The sequence below is a fragment of the Tachypleus tridentatus genome, chromosome 13 (assembly GCF_004210375.1).
Source record: "Tachypleus tridentatus isolate NWPU-2018 chromosome 13, ASM421037v1, whole genome shotgun sequence".
NCBI classification, from domain to species: Eukaryota; Metazoa; Arthropoda; class Merostomata; order Xiphosura; family Limulidae; genus Tachypleus; species Tachypleus tridentatus.
The window spans coordinates 51,033,175-51,052,477 of record NC_134837.1 but is presented as its reverse complement, the minus strand read 5'-3'; the positions used below and the strand labels follow the sequence as shown (position 1 = coordinate 51,052,477).

General features: G+C 34.8%; 2 protein-coding genes across 2 annotated transcripts in view; both read left to right on the top strand.

Moving 5' to 3' along the window:
* LOC143236137 (uncharacterized) overlaps positions 1-19,303 on the top strand; it is a 43,332-nt gene that overhangs the window by 9,371 nt on the left and 14,658 nt on the right. The window contains exons 4-7 of the mRNA XM_076474424.1: positions 5,019-5,063; positions 5,632-5,730; positions 5,877-6,354; positions 6,630-6,754. Of these exons, the coding sequence (XP_076330539.1) occupies positions 5,019-5,063; positions 5,632-5,730; positions 5,877-6,354; positions 6,630-6,754 (747 nt within the window). The remainder of the gene's footprint in view (positions 1-5,018; positions 5,064-5,631; positions 5,731-5,876; positions 6,355-6,629; positions 6,755-19,303) is intronic.
* Positions 15,089-17,232, top strand: LOC143236839 (pupal cuticle protein Edg-84A-like). Its single transcript, XM_076475456.1, has 3 exons — positions 15,089-15,210; positions 16,054-16,152; positions 16,295-17,232. Exons 1-3 carry the CDS (start codon positions 15,199-15,201, stop codon positions 16,772-16,774), a joined length of 591 nt encoding a protein of 196 aa, XP_076331571.1. The 5' UTR covers positions 15,089-15,198; the 3' UTR covers positions 16,775-17,232.

The window sequence follows — 19,303 nt, the reverse complement described above, 5'->3', positions numbered from 1 at the left end:
AACTTTTTTGTTGAAAAATTACTTCAAAATAAATCGTCAATTTAACTACTAACTTAAACTTTATCTTTGCTTTAACAATAACAATATTATAAACAATCTAAACTTTGTAACATAACACTTCGAGTTACAAATATTATGAGTGAAGGTTTTATTATTATTGATTAAGTAAAATTGTCAGATCCTCGTAACTTCAGAAGTAAAGAGAGAAAGTATAACATTTCTATGATGAATATTCCTCTAAAACAACCAAGACATTTTCTAAATATAATGTTATAATTGTCTGGTAATCTATATACATATTTAGGAAAGTGATTTTACAGTTTTTATTTATTGGAAATAATGTCGCACAGGCTTATTTTGTTGTTGTTGTTTTCATATTAGCACAAGTTTTGAAGACGATTTGGCAAGATGGCTTCAGGGCGAGTATGTAATGTCCAGCAGTATAGATGCTTATTCTTGTTCGCGGAAAGCTACTCAAAAGCTACTTGTACTAGTTATCCGTAGTTTTATAATTAAAGGCAGAGGGAAAGCAGCTAGTCAATATTTCGCATAAGAAGCTCGGGGATATACAAACTGGATTATAGAATTTGACCAGAAAGAAAGTGACAACGCGCACGGATCATAAAAAACAACATAGAGTAATATTTATAACATCTTAGATTAAAACTCCGTGTGATAAGAAAACAGATACACGATGCTTTAAAAAGGTTTGTGTATTTGCTTTTAAACATAAAGGCCTACAATGTGTTATCTGTACTGTGTCTTCGCTGAGCCACTGGTTGTATTTAAGAAAGTAAATTAAAGTGAAAATAAAAATTCACATTTAAATAGCATGTAATAATACTTGAAAACGTATACACGACGAACTCACAAAATATACAAAAGACAGTTACTTCATGAGCTCACTTGTTTCTTTGATCTCTAAATGAGAACTCCTGGAAACTACCAACAATTACTAAAACCATTCTGAAAGTGGCTTCTCCTATGCAGTTGAAGCAACACACGCAGATAAACTTTGTTTGTGATATCCCTATCTTACCACTAAAAGTTAATTATAATGTTTATTTAACACTCATGTTGACCAACACACGAATGAGAATGCTAAGACAATCTTAACGAGAAAATAAGTGCACTACTCCTACATTTTAAACTGTGATAATGTCAGGAAATAACAGAACCTGAAAGCGATGTATATATTCACAAAAGAGGGCGTAGTTTTTACTTAATCTGTTGATTAATAAAACATTAATAAAAATAAAGTTACTTTAGGCAACATTGTGTCACGAAATATTTATAAAACAAGTGGTTATTTTACCTCAATGAAGGTAAGGCTAATGATAAAAGACCTAAACCCATATTTTGGTTTAGAAAAGATAAACTATTGTGTAGCTTTGCACTTAAACAGAGAAAAAGCCCTCAAACATTGTACCAATAACATATTTTTGAAAGAGGTTGTTATTTCACTTTTAAACACGCGGGTATATCTGTCATTCATGGTAACTCAGTCTCCTAGAGAACTAAAAACTAGCGCCACCATATATCATAAGAAACGATTAACACTTGCAAGAACAGATCACGTTTAATATGGGGTCAATATTTCCCCAAATGTGTTGTTCAGTTTACTTACCTTTATATTACATCTTTACAAGCTTTGCCCTGGATATACCTGAACCCCTTGATAGCTGACTCGTTCATTCTAAATCGAATCATTTTTGATCATGTGAGATTTTTTAACCATTATCACTAATTTCTCTTCATTAATTACAAATTTTGATAACATAAATTAAATTTAATGAAAATGTATATATAGGTAAATTTCTCCGTTTGCCTCCGAAGAAGAAAGGGCCATCTTCTAAAAGCGCTTGGTTATAGGTTTCATCAATTTGTACCAAGAATTTACGAACTTAAAAGTAAGATAGAAAGTAGATCTTTTTTAGACGATACATTTCTTGAGTTTGAGTGTTGTTTTGCCGATAAGGCTGAATACATTGTATTCAAAAGACGAGGTAAAATAGTTCATATCTAATTTAAAACACTTTCAATTTAATCTAACTTCTGCATAATAATCTGCATTTAAATCTCTCAAATGGTAACTTTCATGCTTCCAGCAAATTTTGCAACGTTTATAAAAACAATGAAAAAAAGACAACCTGGCTTCTACTTTTAATCTCAGCCACTCATTGTAAAGCAAATGCTCATTAGAAAACAAACCAGTGTAGTTGAAATTTCTCTCTTTCACAACAAATTCAGCTCTCAATTAGAGCGATCGGTTCGATTCTGCGGGTCTCCGGATCGAATCTCAATTTCAAGTATGCTCGTTTTGTCAACCTTGGGATCGTTGTAATTTGATAGTCAGTGACACTAGTCGTTGGTGAAAAGATTAGCATAAGAATTGTCGACGAGAGTTCATCCAGGTGGATGAATGGTAAGAATATGAACTTACAACACTAAAATCTGGAATTCTTTTCCTCGTGGTGGAAAAAATGCAGATAATTCAATGTGTAGATTTGCACTAAGAAGAAAACAATAATTTGACAATGGGTACTGCCGACTGATTGTCTTCGCCCTAGTGTGTTAAATAAATGAAATATTGTTTCGTATTCGTTTTCTTTGTTTACCAGATATATGTACGGAATTTTAGTTAACTTTTACTTACCATATTGAAGTAAATTCAAGTATTTAGAATATGGAGTTATTCTATGAAATCATTCAACATACAAACTATTTAAATTATTAAAAAAAAATACGAGGTCTACTATATCATTCACTCGCCACATATGACTTAATTATACCGATAAGAGAAGGTTAATCGTGATGATTCGATTTATCCTAGTCCAAGATTATTCTGAGGGATAGAATCCCCCAAAACCAGTATGAGTTAGTGAAAGTATTTAATCGAATGATAGTTAGTTTTTCGTGTTTTTTGTAGTTTGTTTAAACAGTGTGGTGCAAATTTATTTTCCCTATTTTATAATTTAATCCTTAAAGAAATTCACCGATGTTGTTTTCAGTATCTTGTAGCCCCACTCTAGAGTATTACTGTTTGAGGTAAAGCACAGATCTACACAGAGCATTATAAGTTCACGGACAAACTGCTATGTCACATGAAAGTCAGTTTTATTGGCACGTCAATAAATTTGCACGTATGTGCAATTAGTGGCTTTTAGCCTGTCTAAATGATATTCGATTTTAGTCCAAATTCGCTGTAACATGTCCACAAATACAGTGGCAATGTGATCCCTTATCCTAGTCCTTTAACTCAATGATGTTTACTAGAGGTGTGCGATACACGATGTCCTTAACATACCCCCAGAGAAAGAATTCTAACTAGTTATTTAACTAGTAAATTTTAGAATAAGAAAGATAATTTTGGAACAACCGGTAAATTTTGTCTCGTTAACAAGGGAAAGAAAAAATAATAACGTTATCATTTATTAATCTTAAAATCCCCTCCGCTAGTACAGTGGTAACTCTACGGATCTAAATGGCTAAAACAAGGGGTTCGATTACCCTCGAGGGGCTCAGCAGATAGTCCGATGTGGTTTTGCTATAAGAAAACACACACACGTTAATCTTAAAATAAAATAGATATAAAACTACTGCTTTTTATGCAGATATTTATAACTTCTCTGAAATATACAAATAGTGACATTCCGGCATTTGGAACAGAATCGTCAGAGTTTCAGACTTGACCAAAAGATCGATCCTACATAACATTCTCTAATATTTATCATTAATGAATAGATTACGGATATTATCACATAAATTGTGTCACGTGGAAAGTTCAAGTGAAAAAAATTTTTTCATTTTAACATGCATGAAGTACTTTAAAATAACAAGAAATAACATCCTTATCAGCTATGTGGTAAAGTTTCATTCAAATTCCAGTCTCATAACTAAACAATCACACCTTATCCTGTAGTATGAACTATACATCGGTGCTTTTTGTGACATTATTTCAGTATCTTGCATTAAGAGCATCAGTCTGTAGTTAGACTTCATTTAATTCTATGTTGTTCGTTTGGTTTTATTTTCTTTATAACTAAAACACACGATTAAGCTCAACTACAACCGTTAAATGATTTTCTCAGAATGTCTTTGAATATAGGGACCTCAAACCTGGTACTCTCTTTATTCGAACATCACACTCTAAAGGTGTAGGTGTGGCTATTGCATTAACAAAACAATAAGACAGAATATGTTTCGGTTTCATTGCTGCAGTTTAACAGTATGAAAAACCCAAACGATCGATAAGATTTTTAACATCAATGTCACTGCTTAACTAAACAAATGGAGAACAGCACGCATTTTTCAAACAGTCTTTATTAACTAAATTTCCCGTATGATTAAGTTAAAACCATGTATATGTGTATGTTTCCTCATAACAAAGCCACATCGGGCTATATGCTAAGCCCACCGAGGAATATCGAGCCCTAATTTTAGCGTTGTAAATCCGGAGACATACCGCTGTACTAGCGAGGAGCTAGATTAAAACTATAAACCCACATAAGTTTTCATTGTTACCGTTATCGATTTTCTTACGCTCAGGGTGAGTTTCAATATTTGAATCTTAACAGTGTGGAAAGTTACCTGTTTGTTTGTACTAACATCACTCGGTCAGACATAACTTTAGTATCACCAAAACAACTAGGACTGAGAGGCTGAAAAATTACATGTCACTACATCCACCTAGTGAGCATTCTACGAGAGCTTTTTTAATTGCGAAAACGTGCACACGCAACGACCGACAGCCAAATAGACAGAGTTCTGTTGTTAAGTCAGGTAAAGTTAACGTTAACTTACAAACTATTATTCTGGTACACAGAATTCTGGGAAATTCAGGCAATGTTGTCATCCTTGAAGGTTTATATGCGCCTTATCGATAGAAGTTCGGGAATAAAACATAGTTTTGCCTTGTACGTTCTTTTGTCCAGTATGTGGAGTTATGTTTACTGGGTCATGGTGACGTTTTTAGTCACTATAAAAGTGGATGGAATTGGAGTGAAAATCAGTGTTAACTCAAGTTGTCCAGAGACACAAACAGCAAGAAAATGATCGCTAAGGTGAGTTAATAAGATTTAACGTAGTCGAAGGGATACATATAGAGTTAGCTATAGTGTTTCCATGAACGCAGTAATTATAGAGAACATTAATACTTGATACGTATAAATAGTCTAGTCATGTAACACATAATTAGAATGGTTTAATATAAACGTGGTTCTCTCTTCAGTTTTTGTCTACCTCCACACAGAACGTATGCACTGTATTATTTAACATTGACTTTGGTGTTTTGTCAGTCACCATGTAGAGAAAGGAAAATACACATTACGTTCGTCTTTCATTATGGATAGGTTTAGTTCATTAGTTGCACGTGCGTGAATTCAGTTAAGAATGTTACAGGAACATGCGTAGGAAAACATTCAGTTCTTGTTATGTTTTTTTCTTTATGAGGTGTTAAAGTAAAGATTAGTTGCATTTCATATACAAGATTTTAATTTCTAAACACTCTCGTGAAATGTCCTATTTAATGTTTAGTTAAAGAAGTAGCAATCTGTGATTTTCTAAATTTAAATGTTGTATAAAGGAATTTTCTCTAAACAAAACAAATAACTAAAAAATGTTCGTTTATAGATTGCCATCCTCTGTGCCCTGGTAGCCGTCGCCCATGGCGGATTGATTGCTGGACACGGTCTGGCAGGTGGCTCTAGTATCAGTTCTCGTCGTCAGGACGTAAGTATCACCAAAAGACGTTCGTTTGTTTAAATCGTATGTAAACGTAACACAATAAAAACACTTCTTGATAATTAATAAATAACACAAAATAAAAGCTGTAAATTACTTTCATCGAAGTATTTATAAAGGAATATTTTTCATAGGACTTTGGTAACTACGCCTTCAACTACGACATTGTTGACCCACTCGGGGCCACCAATGGCCGTTGGGAGGCTGGAGACGGATACGGAAACAAACGTGGAGCCTACAGTCTGACTGACATCGACGGTCGTGCCCGCAGAGTTGAGTACGTTGCTGATGGTGCCGGTTTCCGTGCTGTGGTCAAGACCAACGAACCAGGAACCGCCGCTAGTGCTCCTGCTGCAGCTGTTGTTGCCTCCAGCCAACCTGGAGTTGTTGCTCACGGACCTGCTGTAGTGAAAACTGCCGTTGCTGCTCCTGCCATTGCCGCCCCTATTGCTGCTCCCGCCTTTGCTGCCACTCCCGCCATTGCCGCCCCTGTTGCTGCTCCTGCATTTGCTGCTGCTCCGCCATTGCCGCCCCTGTTGCTGCTCCTGCTTTGCTGCTGCCCCTGCTGCTGTCGCCGCTGGTATTTACAGAGCTCCTGTTTTGGCGGCTGGAGCCTATAAAGCCCCTGCCTTTGCTGCTGGTGCCTACGGATTCCCCGCCTATGCCGGTGGTCTATACGGAGCTGGACTTTTGAAATACCACTAAATGATTATTTTTTACGTCTGATGTAAATCTGATATGCACTTATTATATTTCGATTATTTCCAAACTGATTTAGCTTTCGTGCTTTTTGATTCTAGCCTTAAAGCTCTTGTTATGGTTTCTATTGTCTTCTTTCTTTCTTTCTTTTTGTATATTTTAAATATTTCGTTAAATATGCTCCATAGTAAGAAATCACACTAACAGTATTCCTTTCAGATCTGCTATGTTCAGAAAGTTTGCCTCAGGATTGCCTCTTCAATCTTCTCTAAAGCCTGGACTTTTCCCAAAAAGGCATGGTGTTGAATGTTACGTGTGATGATGTATATTTGTACAGGTTATATTATAGTAATAAACGTATATCGAGAAACACAAATTTGGAGTTGTTTCTTTCTTCATGTTCAAAATTACTGTTTTTAACGCAAGTAAATTAATTATTTTTTGTACACAACAAGACAGCGAAAAGTTCAAACACCACAAAGGAAGGAAAAGTACAAAATAAGCACTAATACAAGTACCATTTTTTAGTTGCGATAGTAGAAGTTATAACTATCCATAAACCTTTGAAGTTGTTTATGGATAGGTCGAATGTGAAATTTAACCTTCAAAGATCTTGTAAATTCTGTGAGAAAATATTCATTGGTTTAACATATTATGTCATTGTGGTCTCATCTCATCAGTATACCCGTATATACAACTTTTTGTTGAAAAATTACTTCAAAATAAATCGTCAATTTAACTACTAACTTAAACTTTATCTTTGCTTTAACAATAACAATATTATAAACAATCTAAACTTTGTAACATAACACTTCGAGTTACAAATATTATGAGTGAAGGTTTTATTATTATTGATTAAGTAAAATTGTCAGATCCTCGTAACTTCAGAAGTAAAGAGAAAGTATAACATGTCTATGATGAATATTCCTCTAAAACAACCAAGACATTTTCTAAATATAATGTTATAATTGTCTGGTAATCTATATACATATTTAGGAAAGTGATTTTACAGTTTTTATTTATTGGAAATAATGTCGCACAGGCTTATTTTGTTGTTGTTGTTTTCATATTAGCACAAGTTTTGAAGACGATTTGGCAAGATGGCTTCAGGGCGAGTATGTAATGTCCAGCAGTATAGATGCTTATTCTTGTTCGCGGAAAGCTACTCAAAAGCTACTTGTACTAGTTATCCGTAGTTTTATAATTAAAAGGCAGAGGGAAAGCAGCTAGTCAATATTTCGCATAAGAAGCTCGGGGGATATACAAACTGGATTATAGAATTTGACCAGAAAGAAAGTGACAACGCGCACGGATCATAAAAAAACAACATAGAGTAATATTTATAACATCTTAGATTAAAAACTCCCGTGTGATAAAAAAACAGATACACGATGCTTTAAAAAGGTTTGTGTATTTGCTTTTAAACATAAAGGCCTACAATGTGTTATCTGTACTGTGTCTTCGCTGAGCCACTGGTTGTATTTAAGAAAGTAAATTAAAGTGAAAATAAAAATTCACATTTAAATAGCATGTAATAATACTTGAAAACGTATACACGACGAACTCACAAAATATACAAAAGACAGTTACTTCATGAGCTCACTTGTTTCTTTGATCTCTAAATGAGAACTCCTGGAAACTACCAACAATTACTAAAACCATTCTGAAAGTGGCTTCTCCTATGCAGTTGAAGCAACACACGCAGATAAACTTTGTTTGTGATATCCCTATCTTACCACTAAAGTTAATTATAATGTTTATTTAACACTCATGTTGACCAACACACGAATGAGAATGCTAAGACAATCTTAACGAGAAAATAATTGCACTACTCCTACATTTTAAACTGTGATAATGTCAGGAAATAACAGAACCTGAAAGCGAAGTATATATTCACAAAAGAGGGCGTAGTTTTTACTTAATCTGTTGATTAATAAAACATTAATGAAAATAAAGTTACTTTAGGCAACATTGTGTCACGAAGTATTTATAAACCAAGTGGTTATTTTACCTCAATGAAGGTAAGGCTAATGATAAAAGACCTAAACCCATATTTTGGTTTAGAAAAGATAAACTATTGTGTAGCTTTGCACTTAAACAGAGAAAAAGCCCTCAAACATTGTACCAATAACATATTTTTGAAAGAGGTTGTTATTTCACTTTTAAACACGCGGGTATATCTGTCATTCATGCTAACTCAGTCTCCTAGAGAACTAAAAACTAGCGCCACCATATATCATAAGAAACGATTAACACTTGCAAGAACAGATCACGTTTAATATGGGGTCAATATTTCCCCAAATGTGTTGTTCAGTTTACTTACCTTTATATTACATCTTTACAAGCTTTGCCCTGGATATACCTGAACCCCTTGATAGCTGACTCGTTCATTCTAAATCGAATCATTTTTGATCATGTGAGATTTTTTAACCATTATCACTAATTTCTCTTCATTAATTACAAATTTTGATAACATAAATTAAATTTAATGAAAATGTATATATAGGTAAATTTCTCCGTTTGCCTCCGAAGAAGAAAGGGCCATCTTCTAAAAGCGCTTGGTTATAGGTTTCATCAATTTGTACCAAGAATTTACGAACTTAAAAGTAAGATAGAAAGTAGATCTTTTTTAAGATGATACATTTCTTGAGTTTGAGTGTTGTTTTGCCGATAAGGCTGAATACATTGTATTCAAAAGACGAGGTAAAATAGTTCATATCTAATTTAAAACACTTTCAATTTAATCTAACTTCTGCATAATAATCTGCATTTAAATCTCTCAAATCGTAACTTTCATGCTTCCAGCAAATTTTGCAACGTTTATAAAAAACAATGAAAAAAAGACAACCTGGCTTCTACTTTTAATCTCAGCCACTCATTGTAAAGCAAATGCTCATTAGAAAACAAACCAGTGTAGTTGAAATTTCTCTCTTTCACAACAAATTCAGCTCTCAATTAGAGCGATCGGTTCGATTCTGCGGGTCTCCGGATCGAATCTCAATTTCAAGTATGCTCGTTTTGTCAACCTTGGGATCGTTGTAATTTGATAGTCAGTGACACTAGTCGTTGGTGAAAAGATTAGCATAAGAAGTGTCGACGAGAGTTCATCCAGGTGGATGAATGGTAAGAATATGAACTTACAACACTAAAATCTGGAATTCTTTTCCTCGTGGTGGAAAAAATGCAGATAATTCAATGTGTAGATTTGCACTAAGAAGAAAACAATAATTTGACAATGTCTTCGCCCTAGTGTGTTAAATAAATGAAATATTGTTTCGTATTCGTTTCCTTTGTTTACCAGATATATGTACGGAATTTTAGTTAACTTTTACTTACCATATTGAAGTAAATTCAAGTATTTAGAATATGGAGTTATTCTATGAAATCATTCAACATACAAACTATTTAAATTATTAAAAAAAAATACGAGGTCTACTATATCATTCACTCGCCACATATGACTGAATTATACCGATAAGGAAAGGTTAATCGTGATGATTCGATTTATCCCTAATCCAAGATTATTCTGAGGGATAGAATCCCCCAAAACCAGTATGATTTAGTGAAAGTATTTAATCGAATGATAATTAGTTTTTCGTGTTTATTTGTAGTTTGTTTAAACAGTGTGGTGCAAATTTATTTTCCTTATTTTATAATTTAATGCTTAGAGAAATTCACCGATGTAGTTTTCAGTATCTTGTAGCCCCACTAAAGAGTATTACTGTTTGAGGTAAAGCACAGATCTACACAGAGCATTATAAGTTCACGGACAAACTGCTATGTCACATGAAAGTCAGTTTTATTGGCACGTCAATAAATTTGCACGTACGTGCAATTAGTGGCTCTTAACCTGTCTAAATGATATTCGATTTTAGTCCAAATTCGCTGTAACATGTCCACAACTACAGTGGCAATGTGATCCCTTATCCTAGTCATTTAACTCAATGATGTTTACTAGAGGTGTGCGATACACGATGTACGGAATTTTAGTTAACTTTTTGTATAGCCATAAATACAACTTATTGTTGAAAAATTGCTTCAATATAAATCGTCATTTTAACTACTAATTGTGCCAAATTTTCATGTCAAAATTATTTTTGTTTTCTTTTAATGTACATGTTAAACCTTATCTTAGCTTTAACAATAACAATATTATAAACAATAAAAAACTTTGTAACATAACACTTCGAGTTAAAAAATATTATGAGTGAAGGTTTTATTATTATTGATTAAGTAAAACTGTCAGATTGTCGTAACTTCAGAAGTAAAGATAGAAAGTATAACATGTCTATGATGAATATTCCTCTAAAACAACCAAGACATTTTCGAAATATAATGTTATAATTGTCTGGTAATCTATATACATATTTAGGAAAGTGATTTTACAGTTTTTATTTATTGGAAATAATGTCGCACAGGCTTATTTTATTGTTGTTGTTTTCATATTAGCACAAGTTTTGAAGACGATTTTGCAATATGGCTTCAGGGCGAGTGTGTAATGTCCAGCAGTATAGATGTTTATTCTTGTTCGCGGAAAGCTACACATGGGTTAATTGTACTAGTTATCCGTAATTTTGTAATTAGAAGGCAGAGGGAAAACATCTAACCAACATTTAGCACGAGGGACTCGTGGGATACATTTTTAGGTAAATAATTTGATGAGAAAGAAAGATACAACACGCATGGCTCATAAAAAACACAAGAAAGAGTAATATTTATTCACTTTGGATAAAAACTCGCGTGAGATATGAAAACAGAAAATGATGCTTTAGAAATAAATGAGAAGACCAAGACAGTTCAGACCGGATTCAACTATAGAGGTGAGAATCCTCTCTGTCGTGCTTGCCAAATATTTATATCCAGCTTTCATGTTTATACTCTTTGGAAACTACATGTTGTATTAATATGTCGTAGTGTGAATGTTTTTGTGAATATTGAAGATTTTTCATTCATTAAGTTTTAGCTTAAAACCGAAAAAGTCGTTGAATATTTATCTCTAGTTACGACGCCTGTGACTTTGTCGTGTTCTAACACTTTTGCATTATTTTGTGAACGTTAATTCACGTCTAAATTTACGTTTTTTTTTCAGATATCCAGGAACTTCCTCAGATATCCAGTAATCCGTCTGATATATCAGATAATTTATAAGATGACTCACCTCTTCTGTCAGTAACGTTTTGTTTGTTAGGATAGCTCCTCTTTTATGAATCAAGTGGGAGTAACATTTTATATATCGGTTTTTAACATTTTTTTATTTCTTAGAACCGCCACGGTCAGGTATTTGGGGCACTCGACACGCTATCTGAGGGTGATTGGTTAGAATTCCCGTCACACCAAACATGCTTGCCCTTTAATCTGTGGGGGTGTTATAATGTTACCATCAATCCCACTATTCGTCGGTAAAAGAATAGCCCAAGAGTTGGCGGCGGGTAATATTGTCTAGCTACCTACTTTCTGATTTTACACTGCTGAATTTGAGACGACTAGCACAGATACCCCTCGTGTAACTTTGTGCAAAAGTCAAAACAAACAAACATTTTTTTCCATTTAACATTATGTTGTTTTATCGTAATAAGACTTGTCTGCTTTTTTACGTGTTCATTCGATCACGTGCAAAATATTTCGGGCGGATGAATCATATAGACTTTGTTTGGTTGATTTTGTCTTTTGTGAATTTTCGCACAAAGCTACACAAGGGTTATCTTCACTAGCCGTCCCAAATCTATCAGTGGAAGACTAGAGAGAAGGCAGCTCGTCATCGCCACCAACTGCCAACTCTTGGGCGACTCTCTTTCCAACGAATAGTGGAATTTACTGAAACTTTCTAACGCCCCCATGGCTGGAAGGGCGAGAATGTTTGCTTTGACGGGACACAAACCTGCGACCCTCGAGCGCTCCAACTATCTGGCTATGCCGGGTCGGACGAATCAAGAAAGACATTTCCGTTGTCTTACTCAAGGGCGTAATTTTGCATTATTTGTTTCATTGTTTATTGCACTTCGCGCAAATCTACGCAAAGGCTGTCTACGCTAGACTCCCCAATTTTTGAAGTAATGGACTAGCGGGAAGGGAACTGTATAACACCACTAACTGTTAATTCATGAGCTACTCTTTACCAATGATGACTTCTTGGATAACTAGTTACAATATAACACTCTCAGGGCTGAAAAGACACATACGCTCGGAAATAGGTTTCATTCCCGCGTCATAGAAGTTATGAGTCGAGTGTCCTAACAACAAAGCTAGTTTTGTAATAATTAAATTTTTTATGTGTCTTAAGTAAAAAAGTAAGTACAATTTCTCTGGTGGGGTAGTGTGAACCCTAAGAGCTTGACTTATGAATTGCAGATAATGGGAATAAATGTAGGTGACCCAAATACTTTTTATGCAGGTTGTCCCATCTTTTGTAGTTATGTCACCGTATCGTATTAAATTAAACTCAACGAATATGCTGTTGTCGTTGTTTTTTTAAGCATACTGAACGTTTGAACAACTTACCACAGATTTTGTAAATGCAGTAAATATCTTGAACATGAGTATCGTGCGTGAAAACAAAAACGAATTCGTTACGTAAGACAAATTACTTGGTTTTTAAAGTTGCATATTTTTCAGCGCTATATTATATTGTCTTCATCAAAACGAACTCTTTAGTAGTACTTTTCCAGGGCTCTGAATTACTTAATTTACCGAATTTCGTCATCACTATTCTATTTTTACACTGCCATGAACATTTCATCCATTAAGAAATACTCTGGAAATATATTCTTTGATTATTACCGTATCTCATTTCTGCGAGCTTTTGGCTCCATAGTTAGAGTTGTCAAAGGTTAAGTCGAGATAGTTACATAAAGAAGAAAAAATTGTCACCTAGCAACAACGTTATAATGACATTTCGCTAAGTTAGAAACAATTAAGTACCCTTGAAAAAAGTCACTTTCTAAAATACACATTTTCTTTCAAATTTAAATAATAGAATGATATTGAACAAACAACTAGTTTGTCCTCAAAGTGTCAGATTCTGTAAGATACATATATTTAATGTGGGTAACAATTAGGTAAACTTGTTATTTTACTAAATATTACTTGAGATATGCATTACTTATTTAGAAAATACTTCTCTTTAACTTACACAGTTGCTGTAGTTAACGATTTTGAAAATATCCCAGAATGCACTTTTGAAAGTTACTAAAGCGTACTAAGTGGCGTAAAATGTTAACAACTAATCGAAATATTTTTGCAAAGTTCAGTAGTTTCTTCTTAGGTTAAATTCACAGGCTTGGAGTTTTAAACGTATTTAACACTTGATACACCTTGCTGGTGTGTCCTTGTCTACATGTTGATTGCATGTAGGGATTATGTCCCTGACAAAGTCGTCAAACGAGATATTGAACAGCTTCAATCAAACTTCCAAGTTGTCTTGTAATTTTCAGAGAGAATTACATCACCTTTACTACTACTGACATTCAGGAGTGTTTTATTCGTCAAATTAGCTCTTCTTTCGTTTACAAAAATACTTTTTCCTTTTGAAGATATTTAGTTTAAAGTCGTTTCAGAACGTGTGTTTCATGTTTCTCTGTTATAGAAAAAGGGCCAAACCAACGACTATAAGATGTCAGACTTTGTCATAATTTGACACGAGAGTGAAAGAGCTGGTCTCACTCTATAACTTATGTTGTTAAGTGGCATGAGTTTATGATAAAACTTACTGTGTGTTGAAAAAAGGTTTCACGCCATATAATTCATGCTAATAAGTGAATTAAGATTATAAAACAACTGTATGAACACAGAGGAAGACTTGGAAACTGAAAAATTTGAAACATCTAAAAAATAAAAGTTTGAACATTCATTGTAAATGGATATTATAGAAACACTACACATTTTTTTCGGTTTCATCGCTGGAGTTTAACAGGAAAACCCATATGAATCGGTAAGCAGTGGGGGATGTAAGGTCATGTGAGTCTAGGGTCTAATACCTTTTGTGACCCTACACCTCATGTAATTTTACATAGAATAAAATTATCAATGGACCCTAGGGTTAAGCCTCCTTCTAGTTCCTACCTGAATACGCCACTGTCGGTAAGATCTTCAACGTCATTATTCTCAGTTAACTAAACAACTAGAGAACAACGTATATTTTTTAAATAGTCTTAATTAAATAAACTTACACTATAAATAAAACACAAATATAAACACACAGTAGCTTCAGTTGTTACTGCTAACATATTTTTTTCAAACTGTGAGTGAATGTCGATATTTACATATTAGCTAAGTGTGTTTTTATTATAATGTGTTTTTTTGATCTAAGATCAGTCAGTCAAGTGTGGTTATTGTATAGCTACAACCATTATGATTGTAAGGCTGATGAAATAATGTGTCACTCACTACAGCCATCGAGTGAGAATTTTATAATAAGCCATAATAAACGTGTGCACGGAAGTGTGCACGCACCAAGACCAACAACCCAAACTACTTAGAACTTTGATATAGTTATGTGAAGTTCAAAAAAGTTCGAACGTATATCCTAGTCTGGTAGATAGAATTCTGGGAAATTCGGGTAACGTTGTCGTCCTTGAGGGTATATGTGCACATTATCAAAGGGAGGAGTTCTGTACAACAATGGGTTTACTTTCTGGGGTGAAATATCTGGAGTTACTTTTACTGGGTCATGGTAACACTATTAGCCACTATAAAAGTGGATGAAATTGAAATGGAAATCAGTGTTAACTCAAGTTGTCCAGAGACCCAAACAGCAAGAAAATGATCGCTAAGGTGAGTTAATAAGATCTGACGTAGTCGAAGGCATATATCTAGTTAGCTATACCGTTTCTATCTACCCAGTAATTATAGAGAAAATGAATACAAGATTCGTTTAACTAGTGTTAATCTACAGTCTAGTCATGTAATACATAATTAGAATGGTGTAATATAAACGTAGTTATCTCTTCGTATATGTTCACACAGAACGTATACACTGTATTATTTAATTGACTTAGATGATCTGTTAGTCACTTTAAGGACCGGCATGGCCAGGTGGGTTAAGGCGTTCGACTTGTAATCTGAGGGCCGCGAGTTCAAATTCCCATCACACCAAACATGCTCGTCCTTTCAGCTGTTGAGGCGTTATATTGTGACGATCAATTCCACTATTTGTTGGTAGAAGAGTAGCCCAAGAGTTGGCGGTGGGAGGTGATGACGAGCTGTCTTCCCTATAGTCTTACACTAATGAATTAGGAACGGCTAGGGCAAATAGCCCATGTGTAACTTTGCGCGAAATTAAAAAAAACGAAACAAATAATCACCTTAAAAAGAAAGGAAAATACACATCACGTTCATCTTTCATTTCACTAGACAAACTTTCGTGAATTCAGTCAAGAATGTTACAAGAATTTACCTAATAAAACATTCAGTCCTTTTTATATTTTTGTTTTTTTTCTGAGGTTTTAAAGTAAAGCCTGGTTGCATTTCATATACAAAAATTTAATTTAATTGCGTGAAATACCCAACTTAACGCTTAGTTAAATAAGTAGCAATCTGTGATTTTCTCAATTTAAATGTTGTATAAAAGGATTTTTCTCTAAACAAAAACAAATAACTAAATATTTTCGTTTATAGATTGCCATCCTCTGTGCCCTGGTAGCCGTCGTCCATGGCGGATTGATTGCTGGACACGGTCTGGCAGGTGGATCTAGTATCAGTTCTCGTCGTCAGGACGTAAGTATCGGCAAAAGACGTTTGTTCGAATCATATGTAAACGTAACACAACGAAAGCACTTCATGATAATTAATTAATAACACAAAATAAAAGCTGTAAATTACTTTTAATGAAGTATTTATGAAGGAATATTTTTCATAGGACTTTGGTAACTACGCCTTCAACTACGACATTGTTGACCCACTCGGGGCCACCAATGGCCGTTGGGAGGCTGGAGACGGATACGGAAACAAACGTGGAGCCTACAGTTTGACTGACATCGACGGTCGTGCCCGCAGAGTTGAGTACGTTGCTGATGGTGCCGGTTTCCGTGCTGTGGTTAAGACTAACGAACCAGGAACCGCCGCTAGTGCTCCTGCTGCAGCCGTTGTGGCCTCCAGTCAGCCAGGTGTTGTCGCTCACGGACCTGCTGTAGTGAAAACTGCCGTTGCTGCTCCTGCCATTGCCGCTCCTGTTGTTGCTCCCGCCGTTGCCGCCCCTATTGCTGCTCCTGCCTTTGCTGCTGCTCCCGCCATTGCCGCCCCTGTTGCTGCTCCTGCCTTTGCTGCTGCTCCCGCCATTGCCGCACCTGTTGCTGCCCCTGCTGCTGTCGCCTCTGGTTTTACGGAGCTCCTGTTTTAGCGGCTGGAGCCTATAAAGCCCCTGCCTTTGCTGCTGGCGCCTTCGGATTCCCCGCCTATGCCGGAGGTCTATACGGAGCTGGACTTTTGAAATACCACTAAGTACTTATTTCTGATGTCTGATGTAAATCTGTTAGGTAGTTATTATGTAGTTATGTTGTTATCAAAGTGATTTGGCTTCCATGCTATAATGCTTTTATTTTCATTGCTAATGTTTTTCATTGCTAATGTTTTTCTAATGTTTTGAATAAGTGAAATTATATTGTGTCAAAGGTATTTTACGAAACACTGATTATTCCTTTCTGATGTATTGTATTTGCGAAGCTTGCTTCTAAAAATTTATTTTAGTCTTTTGGAAAACCTGGACCTTTACCTTAAAGCAGGATATTAAGCCTTGCGTGTGGTGATGTATATTTGTACAGATTGTATTTTATTAATAAACCTATATTGAAAATAATATAATTTGAGCTTGATTTCTTTCTTGAATGTCCAAATTGCGGTTAAAATCATAACTAAACAAGTAACTTTATTTCGTATGCAATAAGACAAAGAAAAGTTCAACCATTAAGAAGGATGGAAACATAACAAATGGGTACTGATACAGATACTGTTTTATAATATAGAGTCTGTGAATTAAAATTATCTGAGAATTTAGCAAAAATTCTTTATTTCTCCTTCTTTCAAGTTGAACTCTAATACCTGAAAGCAAAATGAACTTAAAACATTTGGAGGCGCAGGTCCCTCTAACGGTTTGTCTAACCACAATGATTTGGTTAGCAAAGCTACACGAGAGCTATCTGCGCTAGCAGTCCCTAATTTAGCTATGTAAGACTAGAGGAAAGGTAGCTAGTCATCACCACCCACCACCAACTGTTGGGCTACTCTTTTATCAACAAATTGTGGGATTAACTACATTGTAACGCTCCCAAGGTTGAAAGGTCAAGTATGTTCGGTGTGACTGGGATTCGAACCTGCGACCCTCAGATTACGATTCGAGTGCCTTAACCACCTGGCAACGCTGGACCTAATCACAATGAAATAATCCAATATGATTATGTTTTTGAGGAATACAACAAGTGTGAGCTGTCACAGTGTAAATCCGAAATAACATAGTTATTCCTTAACTTAAAAATTTGTCAAGTGTACAATCTATTTAATAAAAAACTAACCAGAGAAGCAAAACGATGTTATGGATTCTCTTCATCCCCACATTATGTTTTTTAAACCAATACCAAAAGGTCTCGTATAAAAGTAAAAAACAATCTATTGAGGAAAAGGAAAGTACAGTCCATAGAATCAATTTTGTGTTCTAAACACCATAAAATAAAGATAGTGTTATCGCTACTTTCCCTTCTGATAGAATAGATACATCAATAAATGATAGAACTGATACATCAGTCAATGACAGAATAGATACATCAGTAAATGATAGAATAGATACATCAGTAAATGATCTGATATATTATGTAAATTTGTTAAGTAGCTGCAGTACTTGATAGATATTCTGAAACAAAGACAAGAAAATATGGTATGGGTTGCATTTCACAAAAAATACTTAAATCTGTTTAATCTCAAATAAGTGAGAATGTTCGTGAAGTTCAGATATTCAACAATTTGTTGTTTTTTAAAGCTAGAATTTGGTGAATGAAGCAAATTTTTGATATTACTAAAAACCTTGTGCTATGTTAATGTAATACATAGAATACATAACAGCTAGAATTTGGTGAATGAAGCAAATTTTTTGATATTACTAAAAACCTTGTACTATGTTAATGTAATGTACAATTCCTTAAACGTTTAAACCAGAAATCCCAATATTGGTTTTGGATTGCCACCTCCATAGTTGTCGCCACTCTTGACTGTATCGGTATTCTCATTCTATGTTGGTCAAAGTGAATATTAAACCAATCCTGTGATATAATTTCTAATAGTAAAATAGAAACATCACAAAGTTTGTTTGCATGTGTTGACTTAGTTGCAGAATTAAAACCCTTTTCAGAACGATTTTCGGTAGTTTCTAGAAGTCCTCATCTAGAGAACGAAGAAACAAACCAGCTTGGGAAGCAGCTGTGTTTTATATATTTTATGAGTTCGATTGTTTGTAAGTATTTTACTATTATCTTATTTTGTGGTTTATTGCTGTCTTTGCTTTAATATAACTATTTCTTTTGACCAGGTGGTTAAAGTGTTCGACTCGTAATTCGAAGGTTGCGGGTTCGAATCACCGTCATACCAAATATCCTCGTCCTTTCAGCCGTGAGGGCGTTATAATGTGACGGTCAATCACACTATTCGTTGATAAAAGAGTAGCCCAAGAGTTGGCGGTGATGACTCGCTTCCTCCCCCTGATCTTACATCGCTAAATTAGGGACGGCTAGCGCAGACAGACCTCGTGTAGATTTGCGCTAAATTAAAAAACAAACAAATGTATTTCTTAAAATCATTTTTATTTTTGTCTTGGTTTTACGTAACTTTTGGTCTAAGAATTGATAAATATTTCTCTTTGTTTGCTGTAAGACACTTGTGTTGT